General features: G+C 50.2%; 1 protein-coding gene across 1 annotated transcript in view; it reads left to right on the top strand.

Moving 5' to 3' along the window:
- PIGQ (phosphatidylinositol glycan anchor biosynthesis class Q) overlaps window positions 1-13,328 on the top strand; it is a 30,635-nt gene that overhangs the window by 9,675 nt on the left and 7,632 nt on the right. The window contains exons 4-8 of the mRNA XM_009639895.2: window positions 3,873-3,999; window positions 4,951-5,104; window positions 8,195-8,306; window positions 10,169-10,249; window positions 11,253-11,367. Coding sequence (XP_009638190.1) covers window positions 3,873-3,999; window positions 4,951-5,104; window positions 8,195-8,306; window positions 10,169-10,249; window positions 11,253-11,367 — 589 coding nt within the window. The remainder of the gene's footprint in view (window positions 1-3,872; window positions 4,000-4,950; window positions 5,105-8,194; window positions 8,307-10,168; window positions 10,250-11,252; window positions 11,368-13,328) is intronic.

Here is a 13,328-nt window from a genome sequence, read left to right on the forward strand (position 1 = left end):
ATTATTCCCATCACTTGGGCTTTCTCAACTGCTTATGCGTTGCCAAGCTCAGGGACGCAAACTTTCCCATGTGCAGGCTGAGTTACTTTTCCTTCCCTGATGCTCCTTGCCATTCTGCTTTTGATACGTCCCCCAGACCTGATGGTGGCATTGACCTTGCGCCTCTCTATCAGTAAATAGAATATTATATATGTTATAATAATCTTATTATATGTTATAAGGTTATCTACATAACCTTATTTTAACCTTAGTGATTTGATTGATTTGCATATTGACAAATTAACCTATATAATGTATAACCTTATTGATTTGATTGATTTGAATATTGACAAGCTAACCTTATGTAACGTATAACCTTATTGGTTTGATTGATTGATTTTAATACTGACCAAATCATAGCTGGGGGGGGCTATGGATGCGGTGCTCTCTCTTTTCCCTTACAAACATCTCTCTGGAAGGAAGCAGACGCAGGTGGGTTATTTTAGGTCTCAACGACTGCCAGGGTCACAGGCTCAGCCTGCTGACGTGAGGATCAAGCCGTGTTCCCTGGCCATCGTTCGTCATCCCCCGACATAACGGTTCTCAAATCAGCACTTAGCGAGCAGTCGGCGATGATGCACAAGACATCATTGACTGCAGCTCCCCCTTTCACAGCGTGATGAGCGGCGCTGTGCTGACTGTAATAACAAGTTGCTTTTGTCAGTAAATGAGGCAGATGTGATTCAGAGACACCTAGGGAGTAGCTGGCGAGTAGCTGTACGCAATACGGAGGACTGATTTTTAGAACAGGCTTTCAAGTCCAAGAATGGAAAACGTGAATAATCTTCTCTCCGTGGGTGCCCTCACAGCTCCTACCCTCCTCCTTCCTCTCGCTGCCACCAGGCTTCCCAGAGGTTGTCCTTGGTTTTGTCTTCTGCCAGACAGCCTTCTTTCGAAAACACCCGCACCACAGTGCTACATTTGCCTGGGTTTAAAAGAACTGCTTATAAACCGTCGTCTTTTTTTTTTCTCTTTTACCTCTTTCATCCTGGCTGATGTCTCTCTTAAGCTGTAATCTCTGTGAAACAGTCAAATGTTTATCGTAGATCGTGCCTCCAAAACTCTTACTGGGGCTTAGAGATAATTGGATGCAAGTTCCTATCCAGTCGTGCTCTGCTAAGCCATAAGCAAAGCGAGCAGAGAGGACGCTTCCTGGAAAATATTTTTAGATGTTAATTTGTAAAATAGCATAACTTAGAGCCCCAAACGCCTGCAGCAGGCCTGGAGCAAGTGGGTCTGGTGGAGAGTGCTTTGGCTCTGCTTGCTCTGACTTGCACTAAGTGCTCGGCTCGGGGAGGTTGCGCTGGAGCCCACCCGCAGCACGGTGCGTGTCCGTCTCCATCCCTGTCGCATCGCCCCCAGACCCGCGGCATATGGGGACTAGAAGGAAGAGCACGACAGTAAAGAAAATATTCCCAGGGTGATCTCCTCTAAACCACGCTGGCTTAGTGCCCGGTTTGGTCGTGTCCCTACGCCCCTTTATGAAACACTCCCAGCTCACTGTACCTGATTTATTCATACTGGCCCCATGCAGTATTCATGACTGCAACAGGAGAGCGAGCCTCCCCGTCACCTTTTCTGATTCTGCCTGCTATTGATCAGGCCTAAAATATCTGGCTGGAGACCAGCCTGCAAGGTTACGCGTCAGGACTGTGTTTTAAAACGCGTTGCCCAGCTAAATAACAGCAAGGTAGGGCACCTTCCCAGAGCGACGTGCCCCTGTCAGAATTTAGCTGCACCTCTGGGACTGGCAGCCTCCAGAAGTATTCAGTGCTGAAAACCAGCCTTGCTGCTTTCAAGCCTTTAAATATTTCATTAAAAGCCCCAAATGCTTTTTCTAAGTTACCAACCCAACACTTAAAATATTAAAACCAGTCTATTTATAAAGCAGCTAATGCTCCTCGGCCACAGAGGTGAGATCCACAGGTTCAAGTGAGTTCTGACTCACGGTGAGATATTTTAAAGGACAGAGGGAAAATGAATGAAATACCAAGGCATTCCTTTTGGGTAAGGTGAAGATGGGGCTCTTAATTTTGCCACTACGCTAAAGCTAAGTGTTTACAAAAAGCAAATATTTACAAACTCATTTTGCAAGGATCCTGTTGGTTAATATATAAAATGGAATCGTGCCTTGGAAATCATTTCCCCTTAGGGAAATTATCCATGGGGACGGTGGGGGAAGGGGGCTGCAGCGCATCAGCTTCAGGTAGCACATGTTGCTGCGTCTGCACGGGCAGGGTTTGCATGCACGGACTTGACTGTAAGTGGGATTTCCAGAGGTCGAAGGCTTTTGCTCCCAATCTCTGTTCGTGCGGGACAGCGTGAGAGGTCCCTTCTTCCAGGTCTGTTCCCCACCCCTTGCTGGAGGTTACCTCTCAGCTACCTCCATCCACAGCCTGGCAAATGGACTTCACCGCTGATTTCGGCTTAGGTGAGCAGGTCAGGTGGTGGGGTGGAGGGAGGAAAATCAGTAAAGAACAGCAGCCTGGGATTAAATCATCAGAAATTGAGACCCAAAGCCCTCGATGATTTGGGGACAAGCTCCATTAGGCTTTTTCCTCAACGATTCAGAGGGCTGCTTTTTTTATTGGGATGCGACGGGTGTCTCTCCATGAAGCCTGCAGAGAGACACGGTAGTGGTAGGCAAGATGCTGGGCAGCATGGTTGATCTTGCCTAGTACACCACAGAGTATCAAGAACGTTTGTTTATGTAAGAAATACATTTATATAATTGTGGGTTTTACTCTGCTGTAAACACGTACAGGTTATTTGTTTGTAAAAATTCACTTTTTTTGCCCACGAATGCACTGCCATCTTGCCCCTTCTAAAATCCCGACAGCCTTCCCCGTAGTCAGATCACTTGCTCGGTGCTGACTTCTCAGTTGACCGTCCAAAGAGGTCGATCTGTGCACCAGCATTTGCCATCTGTTTCAAGAACCCTTACTACACCGAGGAGTCGCTCTGTGCGAGTCTCCCCGAGCTGGCCGTCAGCAAACACTGGGTTTGTGTTCCCAGCCCTGTTCCACGTTGAAGCAGTTCGGCTTCCTCTCTGCTGCTATGGCTGGGTTCAGGAAAGAGTCCTTCGCCCGTAAAGGTGCGTTTCTGGTTTAACTAGCTGTCTGTAAAGGAGTGTCGTGGTTTAACCCCAGCTGGCAACTCAGCACCACGCAGCCTCTCGCTCAATCCCCCCCACAATGGGATGGGGGAGAGAATCGGAAGTGTAAAAGTGAGAAAACTCATGGGTTGAGATAAAAACAGTTTAATAGGGAAAGCAAAAGCCGCGCACGCAAGCAAAGCAAAGCAAGGAATTCATTCCCCACTTCCCATGGGCAGGCGGGTGCTCAGCCATCCCCAGGAAAGCAGGGCTGCATCATGCCTAACGTGGACTTGGGAAGACAGACGCCATCACTCCGAAACCCTGCTCCCTGCTTCTTCCCCCAGCTTTATATGCTGAGCAGGACATCATATGGTATGGAATAGCCCGTGGCTCAGTTGGGGTCAGCTGTCCTGGCCATGTCCCCCCCCAGCTTCTTGTGCCGCTGGTGGAGCTGAGAGCTGAGAAGTCCTTGGCCAGTCTTAGCACTACCCAGCAACAACCAAAACCATCAGGGTGTTACCAACATTCTTCTGGTACTAAATCCAAACCACAGCACTGTACCAGCTACTAGGAAGAAAATTAACTCTGTCCCAGCCGAAACCAGGACAAGGAGTAGTTTGGATGGGGGGTTTTCCCATTGTTTTGAAGGGTGTGGTGAGAATACTTTGGGGGGGCAGCAGGTACAGTACACCGGACAACCTTTTATCTCAGGTGCCTGGCTTCCATGTGTTTGCAGCACGTAGCTGAAGAGCTCCAGGACCTGCTCCAGTGGCTCATGGGAGCGCCAGCTGGACTGAAAATGAACCGAGCTTTGGATCAGGTTTTGGGACGCTTCTTCCTTTACCACATCCATCTTTGGATTAGTAAGTGCAACTGTTTAACTTTTCAGCCTCCCTTTTCATCTCTTCCCTCCCGAGTGTTTAACGTTTGCCTGGAGGTGAATAACGAATCAAAATGCACCACCGCAAGTACAGACTTGTCTGTGAGTCTTCCTGCTGTGGGAACTCAAGCAAAAGTTGGATTCCCACACGAGGAAGTCACGCATATTAAATAAAGTGCTTGTACCGATGCTTTGCAAGAAGTGCAAATCGCGACGGAGCTTCCTTATGTGGTGCCGTTAGTGGTGAGTGTCCAAGGGAAGGCTTTGGGTCCTATGTAGACTTTCGTAGTCTTTGCCCTGTAAGAGGGATAGGGGGGAGAAGTGTGCTCTCAGGATGCACATGCAAACTCTGGCTTGTCACTGACTTCAGCTTAGTGCAATTTTGTTATTTCAACACACACACACCCCGTTATCCTTGATGATGGACATGAACGCCTCAGTGGTTACACTGATTTACTCTGCTCACCAATCCAGTATGGTCTCGTTTCCGTGACTTTGCTCCGCTTTAGTGGTGAAAGAGACTGGGTGCCCCCTCGCTATTTTATTTCAAAAGCCATCTGGGATGGCTTTTGTGGGAATAGCAGGAAAAGGGGAACGGTTGCAGTAAAGGTTGATGTGTGCCGTTAAAAATAGACCTGGACGCAAATCTAGGAAAGCAAATCCCATGTGGAGCAAGGTGACTGCTCGTGTAAGCTGAGCATGTCCTCCCCTTCCCTGCAGAGCTGCCACACCTGGACCAAAACCTAGAGGGAAGGAGAGGGTTTGTTGGCCCTCCTAAAGAGAAGATGGCATCTAAAGGAGTTTTCTGTTTTTACTTCCATGCTTTTGTGGCTCTGATTTCTGGAGCAGTGTTCTAGGGCACAGATAATCATTCTTTTGAAAGTGTCAACGGGAAGGTGTCCCAGGCAGATACTGACTCTGCAATGTCCCCTAGGCTACATTCATCTGATGTCCCCGTTCATCGAGATGATCCTCTGGTACGTCGGTCTGTCAGCTTGTCTGGGCCTGACCGTGGCGCTCTGCATCCTCTCCGACATCATTGCGCTTCTGACTTTCCACATCTACTGCTTCTATGTCTACGGAGCCAGGTGAGTTGACCTCTCTTGGTTATGACTTGGGTATGTTTGGAGAGAAGGGCCACTGAACACTCACGTGTTTCATGTGAGGAGCCTTCAATCCTGCCCTAGTTCTCTTGAATTCACAGTTTAGCCAGCAGTTAATCTATTGCATTCTTCTATGCACATAGAAGTGGCGGCCACAGCAGTACAAGCAACCTATCTTTCCATTCTCCTGCATTTAAATATTTATCTATTGCGGTAGTGACCTTGAAAAATAAAACTACGTGATAGGCAGAGGACAAGAAAGCAGTTCACCCTATCCCTTAGATTCAACTCTTTTCAATTGCCCCCTACCCAGTCCTTTTGAGGGGAACTGGAGGAGAGGAGAAGGAAAAGGGAACCCTTGTACTTCTGGAGAAGCCCCAAAGTCCCTGCCTCTGCCTTGCTTCAGAGGTTCTTGTCAGCGCAGTGGAGCACAGATGGCAGGTTTGGGGTTACAGTGTGGCGGTGACACCATCCTGATGTCATTGTCTGGACCTGCTGGAGAGCCCCATGGCCTGAGAGCTGGGCAGAGGCTCTGAGGCGGTGGGGGGGGCGGTGGTGCAGAGAGCTTTGGGGTACATTGGGGTTACTGCGCAAATGGTGCCCACCAACGTGCGCTGTTCCTGCCCTCGTTAACACGAGAATAGCCACCCTTGCCCAGGAGGTGAGAGACAAGGTAGGGAATACAGAAACTCTTGGCTTATAGAGTACAGAACGGTCGTCGTTCCTCCCCAGGCTGTGAGCAGAGGGCTTGACATCGCAAACAATGCAAGAAACAGTGGAACCTTGGTTATGGGTAGTTTAGAGGATGGTTAGAAATGCTGAGATACGTTTTATGAACCAGTTCTGTTGTGAGCATAGGGCTTACGCCCAAAATCAGTAACGTCAGTGATGGGGAGTCTCTTCCCAACAGCTCAACTACTGGAATTTCTGTTTTGGGCTGTGAGGAGGGGCCTTGCTCCTCCTCATTGTGCAGAGAGTGGAAAGAGGAAAAGCATTTTCTCAGCTGATTGCTTTTCCCTCATGAGCTGCAGGGAGCCAGCCTCCCCACCTTGGCTGGTTGTTAGAAGTGTAGAGCAGCTATGTGTTACCTTGCCGCTGGCACCAAACGGCCCCTGCTGTGCCAGGGGCCCCCCAGGGAGAGTCCAAAAGGGATAGCGGTCGCCCACATCAGCACAGCCGCCGCCGCACCTTGCCTTCCTGCAGCTGGTGGGAGAATTTGCTGGTTTGGGTGCTGGGGAAGCCTGAGATCCCCGCCTGAAACAAAGGGCACGGTGAAGCAAGAGCAGGCCTGTGTGTGCAGGCAGCCAGGGAAGCTGGGGCGGGGGCCGCAGCAGGAACGCCCGCCCAGTGCCGTGTCAGGGCATGCGGGGAATCGTGCGGCCCTCGTCGGAGCCACGGGGCAGGCGTGTACCAGCAACCTGGAGGAGCTGTCCTGGGCGCTATTCCTGCCTAGGGATTAGAGCACTGAGCTGTGCCTGCCCGTCCAGAGGCACCTTGCCAATTCCTTGAAGCAGTTGGTGTCCCTCAAACCAGATTCTTCTCTTGCATAAGACTCCTTGCCTCTGCTTTCACAGCACTGCCTTGAAATCTGAGCAGCCTCCACGCCTTAACTAGGCTGGTTAACCAGTCTGGCTTTTGTAGCTCAGGCTTTCTCAGGCTCTGTCCTGCCCCAGAGATCGGCTGTGTCCCCCTTCTTTACATCCCTGTATGTTGGCCACCGCTGCCCAGGGCTCTTTGTGCCTCTTCTCCATCCAAGGGGCTCTATCTCCCTCGGTGTTATTCCGTAGGGGTGTCTATTCCCCACCCCTTATCACCCCAAGCTTCTCTCACCGTTACCGTTTTTCTGGGATGGAAGTAGCTCCAAGTGCCGTAGCACCAAGTGACAAAAGCCTCAGGAAAGGATACGGTAGAAGTGCCACCAGCCATTTCAGTGACCTCTTCCCGCTCTTGCGGATGTTGGAAGCTGTGGTCCTGCCTAGGGATTAGAGCACTGAGCTGTGCCTGCCCGTCCAGAGGCACCTTGCCAATTCCTTGAAGCAGTTGGTGTCCCTCAAACCAGATTCTTCTCTTGCATAAGACTCCTTGCCTCTGCTTTCACAGCACTGCCTTGAAATCTGAGCAGCCTCCACGCCTTAACTAGGCTGGTTAACCAGTCTGGCTTTTGTAGCTCAGGCTTTCTCAGGCTCTGTCCTGCCCCAGAGATCGGCTGTGTCCCCCTTCTTTACATCCCTGTATGTTGGCCACCGCTGCCCAGGGCTCTTTGTGCCTCTTCTCCATCCAAGGGGCTCTATCTCCCTCGGTGTTATTCCGTAGGGGTGTCTATTCCCCACCCCTTATCACCCCAAGCTTCTCTCACCGTTACCGTTTTTCTGGGATGGAAGTAGCTCCAAGTGCCGTAGCACCAAGTGACAAAAGCCTCAGGAAAGGATACGGTAGAAGTGCCACCAGCCATTTCAGTGACCTCTTCCCGCTCTTGCGGATGTTGGAAGCTGTGGTTTAGTAAAGAAGGCGCAGGGGCTCCAGTCCCCTCCCTTGCCTCTCCGTGCTGCGGAGGCAAAATTGCATTGTATTGACACAAGCGTGAGGGGTAAGACCTTGGCCACTCCTGCCATGGAAGGGGTGTGAAGCAAGGGGAGCAGGGCAGATCTAAACTGAAGCGACAGAGGTGAGCTCGGGGGAAGGAGCTTGCTGCTTCTTTTGCTCCAGAAAAGGTGGTGGCATGGGGCTGGCAATTGCTGCTGCTCGTAGGGGCCACCCTACAGCATCACTTGCCACTTCCCGTCTGCCAACCTCTTCATCAACGGGAGCAGAAATCGAGAGCCTTGCCGTGGCCCCAAGACATGGTGTGGCCATTGCCCTCCAGTGGTCCAGAGCTGTCTGCAGTAGCCTGCTTTGCCCATGCCACAGGCCAGCCCAAATACGGTTGACTGAGCAATTAGTATTTTATCTGCATCGTTCTTGGGCTGATCTCTTTTGCCGGTAAGTGAGCGGGCGCAGGGGTTTAACGATGACCGCTGGTTTGTGTTGAAGCTCGGGAGCTCGCAGCTCTGATGCACGGCGTCTTCTCTTTCTCAGGCTCTACTGCCTGAAGATTTACGGCCTGTCGTCTCTCTGGCGCTTGTTCCGTGGGAAGAAGTGGAACGTCCTCCGGCAGCGGGTGGATTCCTGCTCCTATGACTTGGACCAGGTAGTGCTGCAGCACCCGGGGCTCCCTGCGGGACGCTGCCCGTGGGCAATACGATCCCATCCTGCTTCGGCTGAGACAGAAGCCACGGGAAGCTTTGTGGTGCCTGGAACAAGTGCCTGCCCCGGCACTCTGCATCCGCGGCGCTTCAAACGAATGCTGGGACTCTGCTGCTCTGCAGCACCCCTTCACTCCTCTGCGTGTTCAGGAGGCCTAATCCTGGCAAGCGCTGAGCACCCGCGAGGCACCCCGGTAACTTCAGTGGGTGCTGCAGATGCTCGCAGCTCCTGGAGCATGGGAGCGGGTATGGGGGAGGGAGGCAATTTAAAAAGCGGTGCCCAGCAGTGTTACCACAGTAACAGACGTGCCAGCGTTTCTATTAAAAGGCCCCGTTCCATTCACGTTAGCTGGAGCCTGGCCCACACGATCTCCCTTGAGCAGCAGGGACAGTTTTTTGTCAAAGGCTGCAGGCTCTTTTCAATTTCTGAAACGCCGCGCGGAAGCTGAGCAGAGCCGGAGCCGCTCCACGCCGGCAGCTGCAAACATCACTAAAAGAACGTCGTAATATTTGGTAACTTCCAGGGCCAGAGCTGCTCGCTCCATCGCAACAGAGAACCTTGAGCTTCTTGCACCACGCTGGAGGAGCTATCTTTCTGGTTTTTTGGCGATGGAAAAGTAAGAGCCTCCATGCCAGGAAGGGGGTTTGCATCAGGGCTGGCTCCCTGTGTACTCTGAGGAGAATTGGCTTGGCGCTCCAGGCTTCATCCTGCTGCTCCGGAGGCCAGTGGGAATTAATGTCGTCGGCCTGGGTGGGAAGGGACATTCAAAGCAGACCTTGAAAGACTTCTGGAGATGTTAAGCAACTGCAATGGAGTGTGAGAGGAGGGGAGAAGCATCTGCCGTGAAGAGAATGGGTTGGATTATGAGCTATTTCTGGTTACGTGCATAAAGCTGGGATGCTGGTCCACCTCCGCGGCAGGACCCTCTGGGTTCCTTTCGCTCGTGACACACCGTGGCCATGGTCTCTTTTTGCAGAAATGGCAGTGCCCTGTGTTCCTGTGGCCTCTCCGTTTGGGAAGTGGTGACTGAAAATTGAAGGGTCAGATCCCTATTTGTCATAAATCTGCATTTCTCCCAGTTGGAATTAGTTAGACTTAGGCCAACTGGGCTGGCCCAGAGTAGGAATAACTTCTTCTGTGGGCAGTGGAGCCAATGACACCCGCTTTCCTATGGATTTTTCTCCTTCCTCCTCTGAATATTGCTCCCCCCACCCCAGTAACTCCAGCTTCTTTCTCTTTCCCAGTTTCCAACCGAGCAAAAGGCAGAAGTTCCGTGGCTGGCCTGGCCGGCTGAACTGCTGCTGCTGGGGACGTTCATCAGCCAAATTCTGTCAGCCTTTCCCCAGCTGTTTGTTCTGCTAAAACAAGGAGGAACAAAAATTCCTTACCAAATTTCTACTTCTTTGTACCCTTCCACCTTTTCCTGGTAAAAACTGACCAACGGCTTTAAAACTTGTGGGGATAGGGGGTGGCCAAACAGCACGATCACGCCAGTCTTGTTTCATGAGGACGCTGGCCTGAAATAGGAAATCTTGACTGTTGTCTAGAAAGGAAAAAACGCTGTCAGGATCCAGCTTATTTATCTTTCCAAACATAGCCCCGTTACAGGGAGCGTTCTAAAAAGGCCCAGTGAGAGAAGCCATACTGAAAATATTCAGGGTAACAGCGTTATTCACATTGGGAGTAAAAAATCACGTTAAGGAGTCCCGCAACCTTTCCTTGTCTCACAGTTTCCTATTCTTTTGTTCTTATTTTATTTTGCCATTGCTCTGCTAATGGTTGTTTGTGTTTCTTTTCTTCCCCCAGTTATTTATTGGCACTTTGCTGTTTACAATCCTGCTGTTCCTCCTGCCTACCACTGCGCTGTATTATTTGGTGTTTACCCTGGTAAGGTTTAACCCTTGAAGCCAGTCACGTGCTGTCTTCAGAGATACTCCAGAAAGGTTTCCTTGTCACTTACTGTCATCCACAACGCAGATACAGGGCTTGTGTGAGTGGCCCAGGAAGGGTTCCCACACAGCCCCTGTGGGCCACGCAAGTGGAAATCCAGATACGTGTTTGTGTTTCTCCAAAGGGAATTCCTAGCAGATCCCAGTCAGCGGGACAAGCTGTTCCCCCCTCTTTCACTCGGAAGGCATTTTTTATCTTTCCAGCCCACGGTCCCTCTAGTTTGATCCAGAACTTTTTTTTTCAGGAAATTAACTTGCTGTGTTAAATGCTTTCAGCCAGGCTTTGCTCTGAGAGTTGAACTTCTTTATTTTTCTTTCCTTCCCCCAGTATGACCAGTCCTATCTGAGGCCTGCCTGGAGCAAAATTTTCCACAGACAGTGGCCATCACATGGTTTCAACATCTTTTTTTTGAGCCCTCTCTTCTCAGTCGAGCTTGGCAGCCAACAATAAATGCAGCCTGGCAAAAGGAGGTGCTTTAGTTGGGGGACAGAAAACCCAGGGCAGGACGCTCCCTTCTGACCGCTTTGCTCTTATTTAGATGCTCTGTGTGTGGTTTCTTCAGGCAGAAATAAACTACTTCAGCTCACTGTTGGAGAGAGAAAGATTTACCTTCACTGATACACGGTGATGGAGTTGGCTAGAAGTGGAAGCCTGAATGCTCCCTTTTAGACTGTGACCGTTGAAAGTGGAATAGCCCTCGTGTCCCTGCAGGTCACAGCCTCCCCAGCTGTAGGGGCTTCCTTTCAGTGACACCCTTAGGCTAGGATTGTCAAGGAACCTCAGGCAGGGTCTGGATGCCCAGCACATCTGGACATCAAACCCACTCTGGGAGGCTTTAGCTTAGCACACAACCGTGTCACATTGCAGATCAGCTCATGAATTTGTGCCTGTTGCATCTCCTGTTTCTCCAAGGTTTTCTTATTAAACTGTTTCTCCGTAGCTTCGTTTGCTGGTGGTGATTGTGCAAGGCCTGATACACTTGCTAGTTGACCTGATTGACTCTCTGCCTCTTTATTCAATCGTCCTTCGGCTCTGCAGATCCTACAGACTCGCGGGTAAGTCCTTCAGCACTGCATATGCAGAAGTTCAAGGATTTTGCATTATGCATTTAATTTTGACGCGATCGGTAGCTTCTGAATAGAAAGAGGCAGCGGGGGCAGGAAAGAACCTGAGGCTGAAATTGTGCAGGTGTCCATACTGTTAACCAGTTACTGCAGGGTGAGGATGTCAGTGGGAAGAAATTTGGTACCGAAGGAGAATCGGGAGCACCTTTACGAAGCCTGTGGCAGCTAAGCATGGCATCCAAGCAAGCACTGTATAGATGAGTTCATCTTTTGATTGCAGTTCTAGTGTACCAGGTCAGGTGAATCTTTTGAGAGTTAAACAAGCTGTTAACCTTGGAGGTTTGGGCTCTGAAACAAGCCAAATTACAAAAATACTTGCAACATCTGCTGTTTCCAAGGGCTGGATCTACGTTGGCGGTGAATCAATGGAGCTGCGTCAGTTCTGTGCTGACTTGACTAACTGAAGTCCTGATCTGAGGTGGTTGGATTCATTTCAGAGCTCTGGGCACATTTCAGATAATGGTTCTGGTTTTTAGACTCATCTGTCACTGTTTTGAAACTAGTCATTGATTTTCCACTTTTGGTAACCATCAGCTGTGGTTGGCATCAGAGCGAAGGGTCATTCTGAAATGGGTTTGGCTGTCGACAGCTATGGTTAATCTAGGTAAAATCAAGCAGATCTCAGTTGTTACCTCCCATCCATTTAAAGAGCATGCGGCAGGAATTTTAAACATAAGAAAGAGCTTGATCATCACTAAACCAAGGCTACTCATCAAATGCAAAGGAACCTTAGGCAGCCGATAACAGCTTTGTCTGTTGGAGCAGTGCCAGGCTCAATTTTGGGAAGGTAAAGCCAAGCCACGTTACCAGCTCTGTTGCTTTTCCACATGTGCCTTCAGCAGGCAGAAGTTTCCTGGCAGAAACTTCTTAACCCTTCAGGGCTGTCCTTGGAGAACAGGAGATGCTGCTGAAGAAAACCGATTCAGTAAAGAGCGGGTCATAGGACAGAAGGAAATCTTGTGGCCACTGAGCGATTAGGCCATATATTCCCATCAGTCTTGGTTACTGCTGGCTTTTGTTCAGCCAGCTGCCTTCTGCAGGTAATAAGCCTCCTCCCAGGCAGAGGATTGTCTCCTCAGATGAGTTTGTTAGCCAACAAAGACGGTCAGTCAGGTGTTTGGTTGCTCCTTTTAAACATTTTAAGAAAGAGAACACTGCAACGCCATGCTGCCTGCGAGATGAAGAGGTATCTCTGAGAATTTCTGCAGCCTGTGTTCCTGCCCCAGCTCAAAACCGTGTCCTTGGCGTGGTAACAGATGGAGCAGTTGAATCCAATTCAAAGGACTACAGAGAGTACACCTCACTTGATGTCCTCCCTGCTTAGGTTTTGCCTCCCTTTTCGGCCTCAGAACTGGGATGAGACATCCTCTGGCATATGTTAGGGCTGGTATTACAGGCACCATGAAGATGGCTCTACCAACATGAGTGGAGAACTTTGCTTTTTCTGTCGGCCAGGGTGTAGTGCAGTGGTTAAGTTCAGTTCAGTTCAAGCATGGTATCTGGCCTCCAGGTTCTGAATTGACAAAGTATTATATCGATAAAGCCTGGGCCAGGATAGATCCATGCACGCACAAGAAATGAAATCCGTATTTTCTTGCCATGCATCAGAAGTGAAATACTTTGGACTTTAAAAAGCCTTTTGCAAATATATCAAAGCCAGTGTCCTCTCCGCAAGAGTTCTGTCTGCCCAGTGTGAGCTAAAGGGATGCCACCTCGGCTGGGATGGGCACACTGTGATGTTGGGGGTTGGACTAGATGACCTCGAGGTGTCCCTTCCAACCCAAAACATTCTATGATTCTATGATTTGAGTGTGAAGTAAAGCGTAGCAGTGAGGGTCAGGGGTCTCGGACCCTGCCTGCACCCAGGTTCCCAACATACTGCCTGGTCGTGC

This window comes from Egretta garzetta, unplaced genomic scaffold (assembly GCF_000687185.1).
Source record: "Egretta garzetta isolate BGI_Z169 unplaced genomic scaffold, ASM68718v1 scaffold140, whole genome shotgun sequence".
Taxonomy (NCBI): domain Eukaryota; kingdom Metazoa; phylum Chordata; class Aves; order Pelecaniformes; family Ardeidae; genus Egretta; species Egretta garzetta.